General features: G+C 34.9%; 1 protein-coding gene across 1 annotated transcript in view; it reads right to left on the reverse strand.

Annotated features, from left to right (window-relative positions):
* Positions 1-11,121, reverse strand: part of LOC109820450 (cell differentiation protein RCD1 homolog) — a 17,895-nt gene extending 6,774 nt beyond the window's left edge. The window contains exons 1-3 of the mRNA XM_020386594.1: positions 10,841-11,121; positions 3,542-3,613; positions 3,293-3,382 (exon numbers count right to left, since the gene is read on the reverse strand). Of these exons, the coding sequence (XP_020242183.1) occupies positions 3,293-3,382; positions 3,542-3,613; positions 10,841-11,017 (339 nt within the window). The 5' untranslated portion in view covers positions 11,018-11,121. The remainder of the gene's footprint in view (positions 1-3,292; positions 3,383-3,541; positions 3,614-10,840) is intronic.

Here is an 18,892-nt window from a genome sequence, read left to right on the forward strand (position 1 = left end):
TGCTGCTGCGAACTTCTCGCGTGGAAACAAAAATATAAAGAACTTTACTATAGATGAAACTTCTACTTCTCTAGCACTTTCTTATATCCAGAATACCAGGAACTTGCTAAGCTTTTGGTTCTCATGTTCTCCCTGTACAAGGAGAATTCTCCCACTGCAATCAGCATCCTTATGATTCCATGAAGTCTTCCATTCATTTAACACCTTGTCTTCAAGACTCAGCACTAGGTTTTTATAAATCTAGCATCCTAATAGCTCTTTGATGACCATTTATTGATCATATAATCCTCCTGAATATTGTCAAATTCAATTGTTCTATCTTTTACAGCTGCCTAACTATACTTGTCTGATTCCCCAAGCCTAGGCAACCTGGTCATATAAATCTAGCATCCTAATAGCTCTTTGATGACCATTTATTGATCATATAATCCTCCTGAATATTGCCAAATTCAATTGTTCTATCTTTTACAGCTGCCTAACTATACTTGTCTGATTCCCCAAGACTAGGCAACCTGGTCATATAAATCTAGCATCCTAATAGCTCTTTGATGACCATTTATTGATCATATAATCCTCCTGAATATTGTCAAATTCAATTGTTCTATCTTTTACAGCTGCCTAACTATACTTGTCTGATTCCCCAAGCCTAGGCAACCTGGTCAGGCCCTGTCTACCATATGACTGATATACTAATACTAGCAATATAATACAACAAGGCTTCAAAAACATGAAAAAGGAAAGGAACTCTTTTTCATGTATTTCTTTTGCCAACAAATCTTCATAAAATCCCAATTTGTTGGCAGGTACTTATTGTAATGAAACTACACCTCCCTACTGTTAGGTCTCATGTTTATGAGCCTACTATCTAATCTAGTTTTGATAATTAACAAACAATTTCTAACAATGTTTGTCGAGTGTTTATTTGCTTGTTAGGTATTCTACATAAAGATCCTTCGTTGGATGTTGGTTGGATTAAGCTTAACGATAACATTCAATAGAGATTGGCGGATATCGGAATGAAGCACGATGCAATTCAAGTCTTTTAATTCATACTACAAAGAGGAGGATTGCCCAAAATCGAACGTCACGAAGAGATCTTCAAGATTGGGTATATTAGTTTAGTATGTTTATACTTTGTGTGTTTATACTTAGAGCTCAAAATATACACACACATAATTTACATTTTATTGCTTTCAAGTTTAGCCACATAAATATGAAAAAAATGAATATAATTATATATACACACATATTTGTTTCATGTTTATATGTGCCAGAAATGATTTTAACAAAATCAAGATTTAGCAATTTTAAATCAATAAAATCATGTTTATTTGCACAGTATGTGTTTACGGATTAAAAGACTTGTTTATATCATTTTATATCTTTTATAAAGTCTATTAATCCATTCAAAAGAAGTTTCAAAACTTGTTTGAAATCATTTTGTCAAAATCATGTGTCTTTGAGATTTCGTATTTTGACTAATTTTATAAAATGACGAGTTTTCACAAATGAAAAATACAATTTGAAAAATTCTTTTTGTGACATGTTTATTTTCATGTTTATAAACACTTCCTAAAGTTTTATAATTTTTAAAATTTATTTGCTATTTTTAAAGGCACTTCAAAAATCAAATTATTATTTTAAACAGGCTCGGTTCATGTTATCAGTCGACTGAATAGTGTTATCAATCGACTGAAAAAAACACCTGAAAAGTACAGAAAGTTTCTGCTCAGTCGACTGATGAACCATCAGTCGACCGAAGCAGGTCATCAGTCGACTGATGAGTTCATCAGTCGACCGATGAAGGTTGAGCTGTCTGTAATGGTTAGCTCATCAGTCGACTGAACAGTATCATCAGTCGACTGATGGCCTGTAATGGCTAGTTTGTTTTTTAGTTTGCTGATTTCTCGGGTTTTTATCTTTTTGCTTGGATTTTTTTAGTTTTTGGGCTTTGTTTGTGATCCTATATATACTCCTTACCCACAAACTTCTGAACTAACTAAGAAAAATAAAATACAAGTTTTGGGCAAGTTTGTTTAGTGTTTTAAAGTGTTTTACAAGTGTTTATGTGAAGTGGTTTTCACAAGAGGATGAAGAGATCATCTATTTCGTGTTTGGGCATCAATCTCAATCTCTTTCACTCTTGTTTTTTCAGAGAAGTTTTCTCTAAACTCAATTTCTAGCTTTATATATATTTGTTGATTAATTATTTCATTAAGCTAGATTTCATATTGAGTTTAATTTTGATTATTACTCATTGTTTACACACACACCCCTTGAGCTTAAGTATTTTCACATAGTATAATTATTAAGTTGTGAGATTGTAACATTGAGTGTGAGCTTAATTGTGTTCTCATCTTGTTTAGAGAGCAAACACTTTGTATTAGAGCTTTCATTATTGAGAGTACACATTGTAATACATAAGGACACCGAGAGAAGTGGTTGGTGAGAGACAATATCAATTCCAAGAGGAGTGACGTCTATTGTAAAGCCTAGGGAGATGTGGTAAATCCGAGCACTTAAGGAAGGTGATATGTGAGAGGCCAACACTTAAGAGGGTGTGATTACAAGTGTGTGAGTTGTAAACATTTATCGGTGAGCGTTGAAAATCGATTGTGTAGTTTTTTGTGTTGATAGTACTAGTAGAGATTCTCCACGAGGGTGAGAAGCAGAGACGTAGGTCGTGGGTCAACCAAACTCCATGATCATTTCTTTTGTGTTTGTGTTTGCCTTGATGTATTTTCTTATGCTCATTGTTTATCACCATTGTCTCATAGTTTATTTCACCATTTGTTCATTATATTCTTGCATATATCTTATTGGATATCATATGTACTAGGATATTGCATTAGTACTAGTAGAGATTCTCCACGAGGGTGAGGAGCGGAGATGTAGGTCGTGGATCAACCAAACTCCATGATCATTTCTTTTATGTTTGTGTTTGCCTTGGCGTATTTTCTTATGCTCATTGTTTATCACCATTGTCTCATAGTTTATTTCACCATTTGTTCATTATATCCTTGCATATATCTTATTGGATATCATATGTACTAGGATATTGCATTATAAGTTTTAAATTAGCATTAATATCGTATTAGATTAATAAATATCCTATTAGCCAATGAAACTCAACAACAATGACAGATATCACATAAAAACAAAAGAATATGAACTAAGTCCAGAAAAAACTATGATGATAAGATGACGAACTAAACCAGACCACCGTATATGACTTTCTCAATAAAAGTAAATGATAAGAGAAGACATTCAATTGTTCAAATGACCATCTTACCTGGAGGAGAGCAAGTGCATTGCATACTCGGTTTGATTGACTCGGTGAAAGATTTGGAGGCGCAAGATAAGGGTATATGGAAACTATCTCCTACAAGATCACAAGAACATAGGTAATCAAGTTTCAAACACCAAATTAGTGTTTCAAGTTCAGCGAAATATGGCTCCATCAAAAAAATCCATCATCCTTATTTCTTTTATCTACTAAGAAAATTCCACATAACGAATTTAGATTTGACCGGAAAAACACCTGTAGGAGAGCTGCAATGGTTCCAAATGAATGCCACAATAATGGAGCTAAATCTTGAAACGCCTCTCGTTTCTGCATGAAGAAGATTTAGTAATGAGTACAATAAGTATCTCTTGAAGTGACAAGAGAACCACAAAAAACTTTTGGCTCTCATAAATCTTTAATAACATGGGCCAAGTTCAAATTCCCTCATGCAACAACCAAGGGTATGGAATAAATATTTTAAAAGGCATTACAAATGGCAGAAGAAAATATTTTATTTGATAAGATCCTTCGCGGAAGCTGGCAGCCCTGCCAGTTCCAGCTTCCTCAGCTCAGCAATTAAGATAAAGATATAGAGGAAAGTAAACAACGTACACATTTAACCTAACTTCGACAGTGCTTAAAACTATAGGATGTGATATGAATCAATATAATCAAAAATTCTTTTTCTCTGTGCGTGAAACACAGTTGAAGATACACGTCTTTGTGCGCATGACACATGAACATGTGTAATATAACATATAACTTTATATCATTCTGCCCTTTTGTTCAAATTTCTTGTGTCAGATATTAGGAAAATTAAACACTAGAGTCCCACCTGCAGGTATAACTGGTAATGGTATTCAATATATGAAGTCGGTTACAAATTGATATCCTCTAATTCACTTACATCCCTAGTCTTAGTCCACCTACATTATTGCTTACATGTTTACTTATTTACTTATTTATTTCATCTTTTCGTTGTTAATAGAATTATACCACAAGTCTGTGTAGAATTAGGAACAACGGCGACGAAGTTCAGAAAAATTGAAGCAGGATCAATTTTGAGCTCTGACCGATCGATCGCAGCAACATGTGCGGTCGATCAGAAGCATGCACGGGTACAGGGAGTGTCTGGATCTTTGTCCTGTCAACCGCGAAGACTTTGGCGATCAATCGCAGACCCTAAAAAAAAAAGGTGATTTTTTCATTCTGTCCGATCGATCGCGATGACTTTGACGGTTGACCGCCTGTTGGGTTTGGACCCTGTAAACAAAAAGGTGATTTTTTTCATTCTGTCTGATCGATCGCGATGACTTCGACGGTTGACCGCCTGTTGGGTTTGGACCTGTGCTTCGTTTCTTATTTTGTTTTGATTTGTGTTTTGATATATATTGAAACACGATTTTAGAGTTTGGTTAATCAGAGAATAGAGAGTATTCTGAGCACTTTGAGAGGGAGAACTTGTGAACGAGTTGAGAGATCATTGGTTAGGGTTTGTTCGACTGTTTGAGTGATTGTAACCCTTTTGTACTCTCATCGATGTAGTAAAATCTCTTTATCCTCTCCCCGTGGACGTAGGTAAATTACCGAACCACGTATATCTCTGTGTTTGCGATTGATTTGTCGTATTTGTTTGGATTGTACTCGTGTTTGGTTTGTTAAACTTCTCCCGTGGCTTACGAACCCGTTCGGTGTGCGAGCACGCTTCCGCAAAGACGCGTAACAATTTGATATCAGAGCTCTAAGGTTTTAGATCTAGAGTTTTGGCATTGGGTGGAGAAAGATTCGTAGTGGAAGCTTAGTTCTTGGAATCCTAGGCTTCAGTGAAGATAGCGTTGTGGAGTTACCGTTGAAGATTCTGTTTTCCTTGTGTGGTTAGGAGATCTATTTAGAATCCAATCTAGGGTTCAGTTGGATAACTTCTTAATTCTATCAAAGTTTGAATTTTTTTTTACAATTGGAGTCTGAGTATGGGTGAAAAAGTTGGTGAAAACAGCAAGATGGTGAGTACAGTTCAAGTTGGTTTTCAGAACACTAAAATTAGTATGGTTAAATATAACGACAAGATCAATTTTGGTTTATGGATGAGCGACATACAGGATGCGCTCAATGCTCAGAATTTAGAGGAGACTATCATGATCCATGAGAGGCCACCAAATTATGAAGAGGCAGCATGGGAAAAAATGAATAAGAACGCTTGTGGGGTGATCAGGTCCTGTTTGGAAAAGGAACTGAAGTATAATGTGATTGGGATGACGTCTGCAATGAAGATGTAGGAGATTCTCAATAATAAGTACCTTACGAAGAGTATTGAGAACCGTTTGCACTTGCTGCGAAGATTGTTCAGATTTCAGATGTCCAGGGACACCTCACTTGCAGTTCATATGAACAACTATACGAAGTTATTGTCGGACTTAACGAACGTGGATGAGAAGATCACGGGTGAGTACAAGACTATTATTCTTTTGGACCCCTTACCGGATGAGGAGTATGATACCTCTGTGCTTACCTTATTGAACGGGAGATCTTCTATCACATATAGTGAAGTTATTAAAGCTTTGACGAATTATGATTTGAGGAGAAAGGACAATAAGACTTCACGCGCTAGTTCATTAGAAGAGGCCTTATCGACGAGAGGTAGAAGTCCATATCCGAGAGGTGGCAATAGGAGTAGGTCAAAGACTAGAGGCCATCACCAGTTAGCTAAGAACTGGTGTGCGTTCTATAAGGAACAGGGATATTGGAAGAGACTGTCCGAAGCTCAAGGAGAAGGAGAATAGCAAAAAGAAGGGTCCGAAGGCCAATGAGGTGAACGTCGCTAGAGGTGATGATTCCGATGATTCGAACTTTTCTCTATTAATTACTCCGGAAGTAAACCATATGGATGCATCAGATTGGATGCTTAATTGTAGCGCTACTTATCATGTGACTCCTAAACAAGATTGGTTTGCATCATTTGAGAGACTCGATGAAGGTGTTATAGTCATGGGAAATGATCAATCATGTGATATTTGTGGGATAGGTACTGTGAGGATTCGGATGCACGATGGAATAGTCCGTGAATTGAAAGAGGTGAGATTTGTTCCTCAGCTAAAGAAGAATCTTATTTTTGTTGGAGCTTTGGAGACAAAAGGATTCAAGATGACATTTAAAGACACTATAGTAAAGGTTACTAAGGGATCTTTGATGGTGATGAAGGGAGTCCGTAGTTAAAACTTATATTATCTGAAGGGGAGCATCGAGGTTGACCAGATAGCTTTAGCTATTTCAGAGATGGACATGAATAGACTTTGGCACTACAGGTTAGGACACACAAGACAAAAGTCACTGCAGGCTTTATGCAAGCAGGGGCTATTGAATGGAGCTAAGAGTGAGAAGATTAAGTTCTGTGAGCACGATATTCTTAGCAAGAAGACGAATGTGAAGTCTGGACAGCCATCCATAAGACGAGGGGCATCCTGAATTACGTGTACATAGATGTTTGGGGTCCCATCAAGACTGCATCACTTGGTGGTCGATATTGGTTCGTCACGTTTATTGATGACTATTCTAGGCGTTGTTGGGTGTACACCGTAAAACATAAGAATGAAGTTCTAAAGTTATTTGTGGAGTGGAAGAGAAGATTAAAACTGCATACTAGGAGCAAGATCAAGATGTTGTGATCCGACAACGACAGTGAGTACACATCAAACCCTTTTCAGTAGCTATGTCGGGACGAGGGCATAAAAAGACACTTCACAGTTAGTCATACATCGTAGCAAAATAGGGTGACGGGGAAGTTGAATCGATCTTTACTGAAGAATGTTTGATGCTTATTATCGCAGAGTGGTTTGTAAAAGATCTTTTAGGTTGAGGCACTATCATATACGAGCAACCTTATTAACAGGCTACATTCATCTGCGATTGAGAGGAAGACCCTTATGGAGATGTGATCGGAAAAACCAGCACACGACTATGACCAGCTCAACATATTTGGATGTCCTGCATTTGATTAGGTGAGAATAGATAAATTGGAACATCGAGCTAGAAAGATCATATTTATAGGATTCAAGCATGGTGTCAAGGGATACAAGCTATGGGATCCAGTGGATGAGAAGTTCGTGCTGAGTAGAGACGTCACTTTTGATGAGGCTTCTATCTTGAAACTTCCCAGCTCTCACCAGATGAAGAGCACCCCAACAGAGGAGATATCGTAGGTCATGGAGATTAATGCAGCTCCATAATGTTCAGGTAGTATCGTGTCCATTAGAGTACCGACTGAAATGACGTCAGGCGAGCACGACAGTGATTTGGAGGATACGGGTACAGATGAGTAGGATCAAGGACCGACGGCTCATGTTTAGAATTTAATTGTAATTCGGAGATAGAGGAGAGATATACGGATGCCAGAATGGTATACAGACACAGTAGTTACGTATGTACTTCCGGTAGAGAGTATTGATAAGATGGTATCTACTACATTCATAGAGGCTAAGCAGAGTTCAGAGACTGGTTCGTGACAGGTAGCTATGTAGAAGGAGATGAAGTCTCTTCATAAGAACGATTCATGGGAACATGTTGAGCTTCCAAAGGTGCGGAACGTGATTGGTTGCAAGTGGGTATACACGAAGAAAAAGGGCATTAAAGACACACAGTGAGGTCCAAAGCTAGATTGGTTGCGAAGGACTATGCACAGGAGGAAGGTATTGATTACAATGAGGTTTTCTCTTCGGTGGTGAAGCACTCTTCGATTTAGATTTTGCTAGCTTTGGTGGCACAGTATGGTTTGAAATTAAATGAGTTGGATATAAAAATAATATTTTTTCATGATGATCTTGATGAAGAAATATATATGACTCAGCCATTGGGATTACGAGCTGCGGGGAAAGAAAAGTTAGTTTATAGGTTGAAGAAATTGCTATACGATTTGAAGCAATCTCCTTGACAGTAGTATAGGCGATTTGATGGTTTCATGATCGGTCATTCGTACACTCGGAACCAGGTTGATCATTACGTGTATTATCACAAGTTAAAAGAATATGCGTACATTTATTTGTTGTTTTATGTCGATGACATGTTGGTTGCTTCTATTTCCAGATACATTATAGATGAGTTAAAAGAACAACTTTCAAAGGAGTTTGAGATGAAGGGTTTGGGTGAGGCAAAACGCATTTTGGGGATGAAGATCGGCAAAGACAAAAAGAAAGGCAGAATTTATTTAACATAGGTGGCTTATTTGAAGAAGGTTCTACAACGGTTTAATGTTAGCATGAATACAAAACCAGTTAGTGTACCTTTGGGAGCCCATTTGAAACTTTCATCTGACCTTTCACCGAAGACAGTTAAAGATAGAGAGTTGATGTCGAAGACTTCATATACGAGTGCAGTTAGGAGCTTGATGTACGCGATGGTATGTACGAGGCCGGATTTATCACAGACGGTGAGCATGTTTTGGAGATACATGCACGATCCAGGAATAGGTCATTGGGATGCCGTGAGATGGATTTTGAGGTACATTCAAGGTACTCTCAATGTTGGTTTATTATTTGAGCGGGACACTAGAGGTGGGCAGTTGTGCGTTGGCTATGTTGATTCAGATTATGCTGGTGATTTGCATAAGCGTCGATCTATGACGGGATGTGTTTACTTTAACCCATACGCCGGTGTGTTAGAGATGCACCTTACAGTCTACAGTTGCTTTGTCTATGACGAAGGCAGAGTATATGACGATTATGGAGGCTATCAAGGAGGCTATTTAGTTTCGGGGACTTTTGGAGAAACTTGGTATATCGCAACGTTCCGTCACTCTTTATTGTGATAGCATAAGTGCTATCTATTTGGTAAGAATCAGGTTTTTCATGCGAGGATGAAGCACATTTACGTTCGTTATTACTTCGTTTGGGATGTTCTTAAAAATGGCGATGTGAAAATTATCAAGGTCCACACGAAGGATAATCCAACAGATATGCTCACAAAGATAGTACCGAGTAACAAGTTTGATCATTGTCGAAACTTGTTGCACATTCATGATTGTTAAGACCGTTGACGGCCAATTGGATAAACTACGGACGGCTTGATCCCTTGGGAGAAGGGGTACATAGACAACCGTATTGGTGCAGCCGAGTTTGGAAAGACGACGAAATGGTGCTCTTTGTTTGGTGTCGGCTCGGTTTTGGAAAAACTTCACCGAGATAGAGAATTGTAGAATTAGGAACGACGACAAGGAAGTTTAGGAAAATTGAAGCAGGATCAATTTTGAGCTCTGACTGGTCGACCGCAGCAACATGTGCGGTCGATCAGAAGCGTGCACGGGTACAGGGAGTGTCTGGATCTTTGTCCTGTCGACCACGAAGACTTTGGCGATCAATCGCAGACCCTGAAAACAAAAAGGTGATTTTTTTTCATTCTGTCCGATCGACCGCGATGACTTCGACGGTCGACCGCCTGTCGGGTTTGGGCCTGGGCTTCGTTTCCTATTTTGTTTTGGTTTGTGTTTTGATATATATTGAAACACGATTTTAGAGTTTGGTTAATCAGAGAATAGAGAGTATTCTGAGCACTTTGAGAGGGAGAACTTGTGAATGAGTTAAGAGATCATTAGTCAGGGTTTGTTCGAGTGTTTGTGTGATTGTAACCCTTTTGTACTCTCATCGATATAGTAAAATCTCTCTATTCTCTCCTCGTGGACGTAGGCAAATTGCCGAACCATGTATATCTTTGTGTTTGCGATTGATTTGTCATATTTGTTTGGATTGTGCTCTTGTTTGGTTTGTTAATCTTCTCCCGTGACTTACGAACTCGTTCGGTGTGCGAGCACGCTTCCGCAAAGGCGCACAACTGTCTGCACTTTTTGGCCCAAATGACTATGCACGTTTACTTTTACATATTCATCAAATAATTTATCAAATCATTAACATGTTACCAATTTTTAAATATTATTCTAAAAATGACTATACTCAGGTTAGCATCACGCTTGCTAACATGACATTATCTCATGGTTTCAAATATCCTTATTCCCAACTTTTTACAGCTACTAAATTGACATACTTTATTTATTTATTTATTTCATCCTTTCACAGTTAATAGAATTATACCATAATTCTGCACTATTTTGGCCCAAATAATTATGCATGTTTCCTTCTTATTTAGTCATAAAAAATTTGCATCTCAACATGAACCCATCAACAATCAAATTACAAAAAAGGATTACAGCAAGGGTTTGTTATTTAAAAACCCAAAATTTCTCCCTAATTTACTTTTAAACCCGCCCACTTCCGAAATCATTCTTAAACCCAAAGTACCATAGTATACTATTATTAAACCCAGTTAAACATAAATAAAACAAAATAGACAAAACTATGGCACCACACTTACTGAGCAAACATATAGACTGAGTTAAAAATTAAATTCAATATGGTTATCTGGCTTCAGCAGTGACTTTGGAAGCGGACGGGTTTTAAAAAAATTGGGGTAAAACCTTGGGCTTACAAACAAAAAATCATAATATATAAAAAAACCAATGTTGATAGCCAAAAATCAATTGAAATAGGAATCCGAAGGAGGAAAAGGATCGACCTTTGAGAGATCGAGAAGGGCAGACTCTCTGAGATCACGATCGCACAAATCGAGGACCAGCTGCTCCAGCGATGCCCCCTTCCTCTCTCGCTGCTGATGAGGAGATTGAGAGGATGAAGATGGCTGCTGGGATCCAAATAGATTAGCGTTTAGATTGAGCGGAGGATTATTTGACATTTTTTCCCTATTTCTCTCTCTCTCTCTCTTATTTTTTTAATCCTGGGAGGGGGATGAGGGAGAGAGAGTTAGAGGGAGAGAGAATTAAAGGGCTTGGGATTCAAGAACCGTTACTACATAAAACAAATAGTGCCGAGGAGAAGAGAGTTTATAGAGAGAGTGCTCTGGGTCCCACTTAATTCTGGAAGCATTTTTTTTACTAGTACTCAAATATTTTAAAATAATAACTTCATATATTAGTAAATTTTGATTTTGAAATTATTATTAGTTCATGCATCTATTTAAACCTTTCCAAAAGTAGAAAAAATTGTATGTGCATAAATATACTGCCAATTATAATAGCTGGTATCATATAATAATTATATACTCAACTTATAGCAATTTTAAACTTTGAAGATACTTGAAAAATATCAATGACAATTGTTTAGTCTTAATTAATTGATGGAAGTTCAGCTTCTCATACTCTTGCTCGGTTAGCAGCAAGAAACTTAGTTGATGATATTTGGACAGATTGTATTCTGATGTACTCAAGGATTTATCAACTTCTCATACTCTTGCTCGGTTAGCAGCAAGAAACTTAGTTGATGATATTTGGACAGATTGTATTCTGATGTATTCAAGGATTTATCTTTCTCATTGAATAGAATGCTCTTTTTAATTAAAAGAATTTAATTGATTGATGGATCATTGAGATAATAGCATCAATATTATTTTTTATTATTTTAGTTTTATTTAATTTCTTGCAAATTGATTCTAGAATTGTATACTTTATAAATATCAATCACAATCTTAATAACTGATGGATCATTGGCGATAAAAAACATTTTATTTTGATTATTTTATTTTTTATCAAAACTACTTTATTTCATTTAATTTATTGTATATTGATTTTCGTTCTATATTCTTTATAAGTGGTCTGAAGCACTAAATTATTTGAAACTTAATTTTGATGTATATTTATTATGAGTCGATTTAGCAGAAAGAAAAAAGCAGCTTCTACCACAATCTCATCTATTATAGGTTCATAGTTTTTTATCATTTTTTGTTTTTTATTTTGAATTTAAAATGTTAATGTATTATTACCGAGAAAACTAACACCAAACTTAATAAATGATTATTTGAAGGAAGATTCTTATAGTTTGGCTTTTGCATATGATTAATGAAGATTTCCCTAGTTGACCTTTGCCTATGATTAAAATGATTATTTCAAGAAAGATTTTCATAGTTTGACCTTTGCACATGATTAATGAAGATTTTCATAGTTTGACATTTGCATATGTTTAGTGAAAATCTATTAATTTAATTGGAAGGATCACTCCCTTTTAACATGGGATAATCAAAACTTTATTTTAAAAAATACAGTAAAAACTAGATCCTCACAAGAGACTTTATCTTTTATAATTAGAACATAAAAGGAAAAATGATAAAAATTATTTGCAATGTAATTAGAAAGTAAATGGAAAATAAAAATTGACACGTCAGTTTTCCAAAAAAAATTTGCTTTCCTAAAATTTTTGAGAAAGTGATTTAAAGAGAGTAATTAATATTTTATTTTTCCTTCAACTTCCTTCACTTTCCACAATCTTTCCCATAGTAACAACAGAATATTGAGAAAGTGAATGATGCGTTAGTTGCTACTACAAGTTTCTAACTTTCATGGTGTGTTTGCCAACTCTACAAAACTAATTTCAGTGGGTACAACTTTTGCTCAAAAGCTAGTTTTTAGTTTAACAATAGGCAAAGTCGAACTAATTTTCTTTAGTTTAAATTTTAACCTTTAAACTAGTTTTCTATTGGGTCATCGCTTTTAAAAGCATGTTTGGCTAGCATTTATTTTCCTTATTACTTATTTTCAAAACTCATTATAAGGATGTAAAAGAATAATGAAAGTGTTTGCTAAAACTGTTAACTTATAAGGATATGTGTGTAGTTATGTGTTTGGTAACTTATATAGTTGCAATAGATGTCAAATGACCATAAAGGACATCTTCTTAAATCTCATATTATGTCTAATTAATTATTATATATTAATCATATACTTAGTATTAATATAGTTATTTAATTATTTAACTAACTAAATAAAAAATTAATTTATTTCACATTAATTATGATTATCAATAAAAAATATTTTTATTAAAGTCAGTAATAATTGATTTTAATAAGAAATACATGTAGTTAAATAATTCAATCTATTATATTATGTTATATTTAGTTATTACTAATGTTAGTATTACATAATTAATGTCATATAAATTAAACAATAGGTATTAATTAATTTAACTAGTCAAATAAAAAGAATAAAGATTTTATTAAAAATATAAATAATTAATTATTAACTATAAATAATTTTATTTATTAATTAACTATATAATAATAGTTATTGTTATTTACTTTAAAAATAATTGATATAAATAAATTATTAAATGATACTTATACTTTATTTTATTATAAATAATTTTTAATAGGAATAATTATTTATTATTAAAATAAAAAAATCAGTAAACATAATTATTTATTCTCAAAAATAAAAAATAACTAATTAATTAAATAAAAATTACTAATAAACTTATTTATTAAATAAATAATTAATTAATAAAGAATAAATTATTTTATAATAAGAAAATATTTAATTTAAAAAAAATTATGAATCACACTATTTTTGGTTATTAATTACTAATGTTAATTACGAATATTGGTAAAGCGGTATGGAGGATTTTACGGGTCTTTTGGCGTTAACAAGTGAAACTACTTATAAGTAGCCAAATAAATGGTTCCCAACTTAATTTTTTGGCTACTCATAAGTTAAAAGTAAGTAGATAAGTGAACCCTCAACAAATATGACATTGGTAACATATAAGTAAAATAAGAAACTTATAAGTATGTTGCCAACATGCTCTTGAGGCTACCTTTGGCCTACTTAGACTATCACTATGCTTAACCTATTCTCCTTTTGTGGTTGCCAAATAGAGCCTTACTTTCTATCATTTGATAAAGATTTTGCTGAAAAGATTATGAGAAACTACTCTGATGTTTTATATCAAAATATGAAGGACTATTAGATGATTTATTTATTTATTTCTTAATGAGATCAGATAGGAATTTTTTTAGGTGTTATTTAGCAACAGATTAATTGAGAACTAAGGAGAGTCAACCTCTCCTTTCAGCGGTCAAACGCAACAATTTATTACATTAAATAAAATGAGATAACCCCCTCTTAATTAGCAACAAATAAAAATTAAAAAGTGTTTAGTATAACCTCCCGGAAATGTTAAATGAGTTAACCCTTCAAAGCAATGGTTTAAGTTTAATATAATCCATTTGACTTAAACGGGTTAAGAAATAATCTGAATTCTAGAACAAGGTAGCAATCATCTTCTCTATTCCTAAATACCAGAAAAGTTCATAAGAGTTAAAATAAAGCTTATCGATAGATTAACCGATTTAACCTTATGGATTAAGTGAGTACTAGTGTGATTCACGATATCTAATAGAATAAGAATATCCTGTTGTCAAAACTTAAGGTAGCATATGCAAGATTTTTATTGAATTAAAATCAATAAATAAAAGAGTATATTCAAAACTATAATAGGTAAGGGGATTTATATGATTTTATAAAAGAATGAACTAAAGAAGGTGAACAACATTGCATTTTGAAGTCCCCTATGTAAAGAATAATTAATCAGCCACCTTACTTTCCTTTTGTATCTTTCTCTCTGTATAGGAAGTATATAATTACTTTCCTTTTATCTTTCTCTTTGTATAGGAAGTATATAATTACTTTCCTTGTATAGCTGATATGGTTTAGGTATCTTATTGTAGTGATCTACTTTCCTTGTACATTTGTATTCTTGGGTTATTAATACCCACTTCATATCAATACAAAATAGTCTTCCAGCCTTTACATTGTATCAGAGCTAGTTAATGTGTTTACAGAGAATGGAAGCTTGTGGCTTTTATTAATATTACACGAAAGGCAATGAAACTGATCTAACAAACTAGAAGGGACTAAACTAGTACGACTAAAAATTTGGCGCAAAACTTTGTTGGACGGATGGCCAAATCGGTGATGCCAGTCAGAGATGGAACCAGTCGTGGTGACATGGAGGCGGGGAACCGAGTTTGACCGCGGAAGGTAGTAAATGCCATGATTATTTTGTCCTCGAAGAAGAGGCGCCCCCGTGAGTAGATCCTTCACAAGGAACGAAGAATCAAAAAACTCAACAGAGACAGAGTTGGTTTTACATAGTTGAGAAACTGAAACAATATTACTATGAAGACGGGGAACACAGAGGACGTTGGATAAAGACAAGGGACGGGAAGAAGTAGAGATAGTTGTCTTACCAGTATGAGATATAGGAAGGTTGGTGCCATCGCCCAAGTGTACTTCATCAGGACCTCCATATTCCGTGAATGACTGAAGAGAGGCCAAGTCAGATGTGGCATGGTGAGAGGCTCCGCTATCAAACAACCATTGACTAGGACCCGGGTTTGTAGACGTCGCAGTGTTCACGGTTGGTGTCGAACCGCTAACTCGGTAATTATTCTCACGCAAGAAACGCTCCAACTTGCGACAGAACTGAACATCATGGCCTTGGAATTGGCAGAACTTACAGAATCTGCCATTGTTGCGTCGCTCACCAAACCGCCCTCGCGACCCACGCCCGCCACGGCCTCCGTAGCCAAACTGACCACCGAAGCCAGTATTCTGGTTGCCGCCAGAATTGTCACTGAAACCATTTCCACTAGTTCGGTAGGTGGCGTTAACCGTGGGAAGAACGGTAGCAGAGTTCTCAATAGTTTCTTGCAGGGTCCGTTCACAATCAGTTAAAATATCCTCTAACTCAGCATATGTAAGAGGGGTCTCTCGCACACGGAGAGCGGCAACAGTGGGTGCAAACTCATCCCGAAGTTGGGATAGCACATGACAAATGAGGTCTTCAACAGGAACCGGGTTATTAACACAATTTTTTCAAAAACATGAATTGAACAAAAACATGAATTGCACAAAAACATGATTAATTGAAACTCTCAATTTTTTTCAAAATTTTTTAAATGATAATGTATACATGAATTGCATAAGTATTATTTAGCATTAATAATTGACATTAACACAATTAGTTTTATATCATCTAATTCATCATGAGTCTAAAACTATTAATAATTTATTTTCCAATAGTAAACTGACTTTTTCCTTACTAAAATAGTAAAAATTGTAAGAATAAAGTTTAGACCTCTGATAGCTCGAATATCGCCTTTTCTTGATGTTCTGCATGACATAAATTAAGAACCAATTGTATATCGGATGCAGTCGTCTGAGTTGATCGACTTTGAGTATATTCTTGAGGCTCTAGATTGCACATATCTAGAATCAATTGCATGTTGAACTCAGCTGCTTGAACTGGTTCACTCAGAGGTAGAGGAACTGACGAGGAGAATTTGCCGATGTCAGGTTCAGAAGAGAAGTCGTTCGCTAGATTTTCCATTTCTAAACTGAGATGAGCAAATTGAAAATCCAAAGAGCACTGAGCTTTTAAAGTGAATTAGCCTCGGAGCATTGCTTCAAAAGATATGCTCATTTCCTTATTTTGTCGTTTCTTTAGATCCATTCAAAATAGAAAAGCATTTTAAAATGTAGAGAATGTTGATAGGGGGTTTTTTTAGAAGTTTTTAAGCTATGTTAAATTTTTGCTGTTGTGGGCTTTTATGATACTAGTATAGTGCACGTGCGATGCACGTGTAACCACTTTCATGTCTAAGCACAGAGGAGGAAAGCAACAATTCAAGGGCCTGATAATATGAACTTTGACTGATGTTTATGAAACATTACCCCCAGCCACCTGTTTATCAATTTCTCAAATCTGGTTGTTGTAACTTTCAGCAATACCAATCACAACAAAATGAATTACGAATAGTGGGAAACTTTTTCCTTTTAAACTACGATACAAAGTATAATAGCATAGACATCTTGCACAAAGCATAGATAACTGTGTACAGAAACTAAAAATAAAAATGAGATGAAGCTAGCTTATCATCTGCAGTCAACAGAAACTAAAAATAAAAATGAGATGAAGCTAGCTTATCATCTGCAGTCGAGGCCATGTGCTATTCATTATTGACGAAGAATAATACGATCTTATGTGCTATTCATTATTGACGAAGAATAATACGATCTTATTAGAGCACCGATGTTGGAGCTACATCATGCCGCTCCAATAGTCCATAAGACCGTTGTCATCAAGGTTGGTCAATACATAAAATTAAAAAATGGCTGGGTTTGTTGGTGCGAAAATGATAGATTGTTTCGGCAAGCTATATATGTTTTACAGGAGAGATATCGGTATTTTTTGTTATGGTGAATGGATTGTGGAGAAGGAGGCAGGGATGGGGAGTTATATATTGTTGAATGTAGAGGTTATGATACGGAGGAGACGAAGAGGGTTTTGATTTGAATGATGAGTTAAAGAAGATTAATAGTGTCGTACGTTAGTTGAGAAGGAAAATTATTAAATGTGTCTTTTGTGCTTTAATCATTGTGCCTTCTCCTTAAATTACTTTATTGAGGAAAATCAAACACAATCCCGTTGAAGAATCGCCCAATATTAATCCTCTAACATAAAGTTTTCAGGCTTACTTGAATAGTAAATAATATACAGATCATTGCAGTGCTCTTTATGCTTTAGTATTTTAGAACATCCATCCTATTATGTTCAAATTATGTGAGCTGGAAATAATAAATGATCATGCAAACTTAATTTTTAGTTTCTTACTTTCTTGCCTTCCTTTTGCTATTATCATAACCGAATTTGATGATGGGATGTTACAGAAGTGTAAACAACATTTAGTACCTTCCTTTTGCTATTATCATAACCGAATTTGATGATGGGATGTTACAGAAGTGTAAACAACATTTAGTACATAATTAAAAGTGACAGAAGTGTAAACAACATTTAGTACATAATTAAAAGTGCATTTGTTTCGAGTTTTAATTTATTGTTATCATCGTAACCGTTCTATTTAAATATTGTGATACCATAAAATAAAAACCATTTATACCACATTTATGACTTTTAAAATAAAATAATTTGGAGTTATGAGTATGCATTTAATTGGGGTTATGACTTGCACGTTTATGACTTTTAAAATAAAATTATTTTGGGAGTTATGAGTATGCATTTAATTGGGGGTCATGCTATGATTTATGTATGGATGCATTTTTTTTTGAGAAAAAGGATGGATTACCAACATAGTAATCCAGCCAGCTAAATTAAACAAAATTGGTTGTTACAAAAATAGTACACATCCCCAACCTAGAATGTGTACATTAGTTCATCTAAACTTTAAAATAAACTGCACCAAGTCTCCTCTCCTACTAACAACTATCAACAACATATCATAAAGTGTAGCAAAAGACCAACACTTATACAAAGTTTTCATATTTAAACCACAAAAGAAATTCACTTTTTCATGCTTAGCTTTCATTCCAGCAGATCAACCACACACCTAGCAGCAGGTACAGGAGAAACTCCGGCATTTGCAGCAAACCTAGCTTTTCCTCCTCCTCTCTTGCAATCTAGCTGCACGACCAGATATTTGTGAACCTAACCAAAATTTTGCAAAAGTCAAAATTTTGCCCAAAAGTTCAAGTGATCTCTTCCTCTTATTTGAAAAAATTCTATCATTTCTTTCCTGCCAAATACACCAAATAAGAGAACAAATAATCACATCTCTTTCTAAATTCTAGCTATCATACTTCTCATCAAACCAATTCTTCCAAATTTCTTTTAAAGAATATAAAGTGAAATCTTTTTTAATTTTCATTTTATATTGAATAGATCTCCAGATTGAGTATACAAACTCACATTTAACAAAGAGATG

The sequence above is a fragment of the Asparagus officinalis genome, chromosome 8, assembly GCF_001876935.1.
Source record: "Asparagus officinalis chromosome 8, Aspof.V1, whole genome shotgun sequence".
Taxonomy (NCBI): domain Eukaryota; kingdom Viridiplantae; phylum Streptophyta; class Magnoliopsida; order Asparagales; family Asparagaceae; genus Asparagus; species Asparagus officinalis.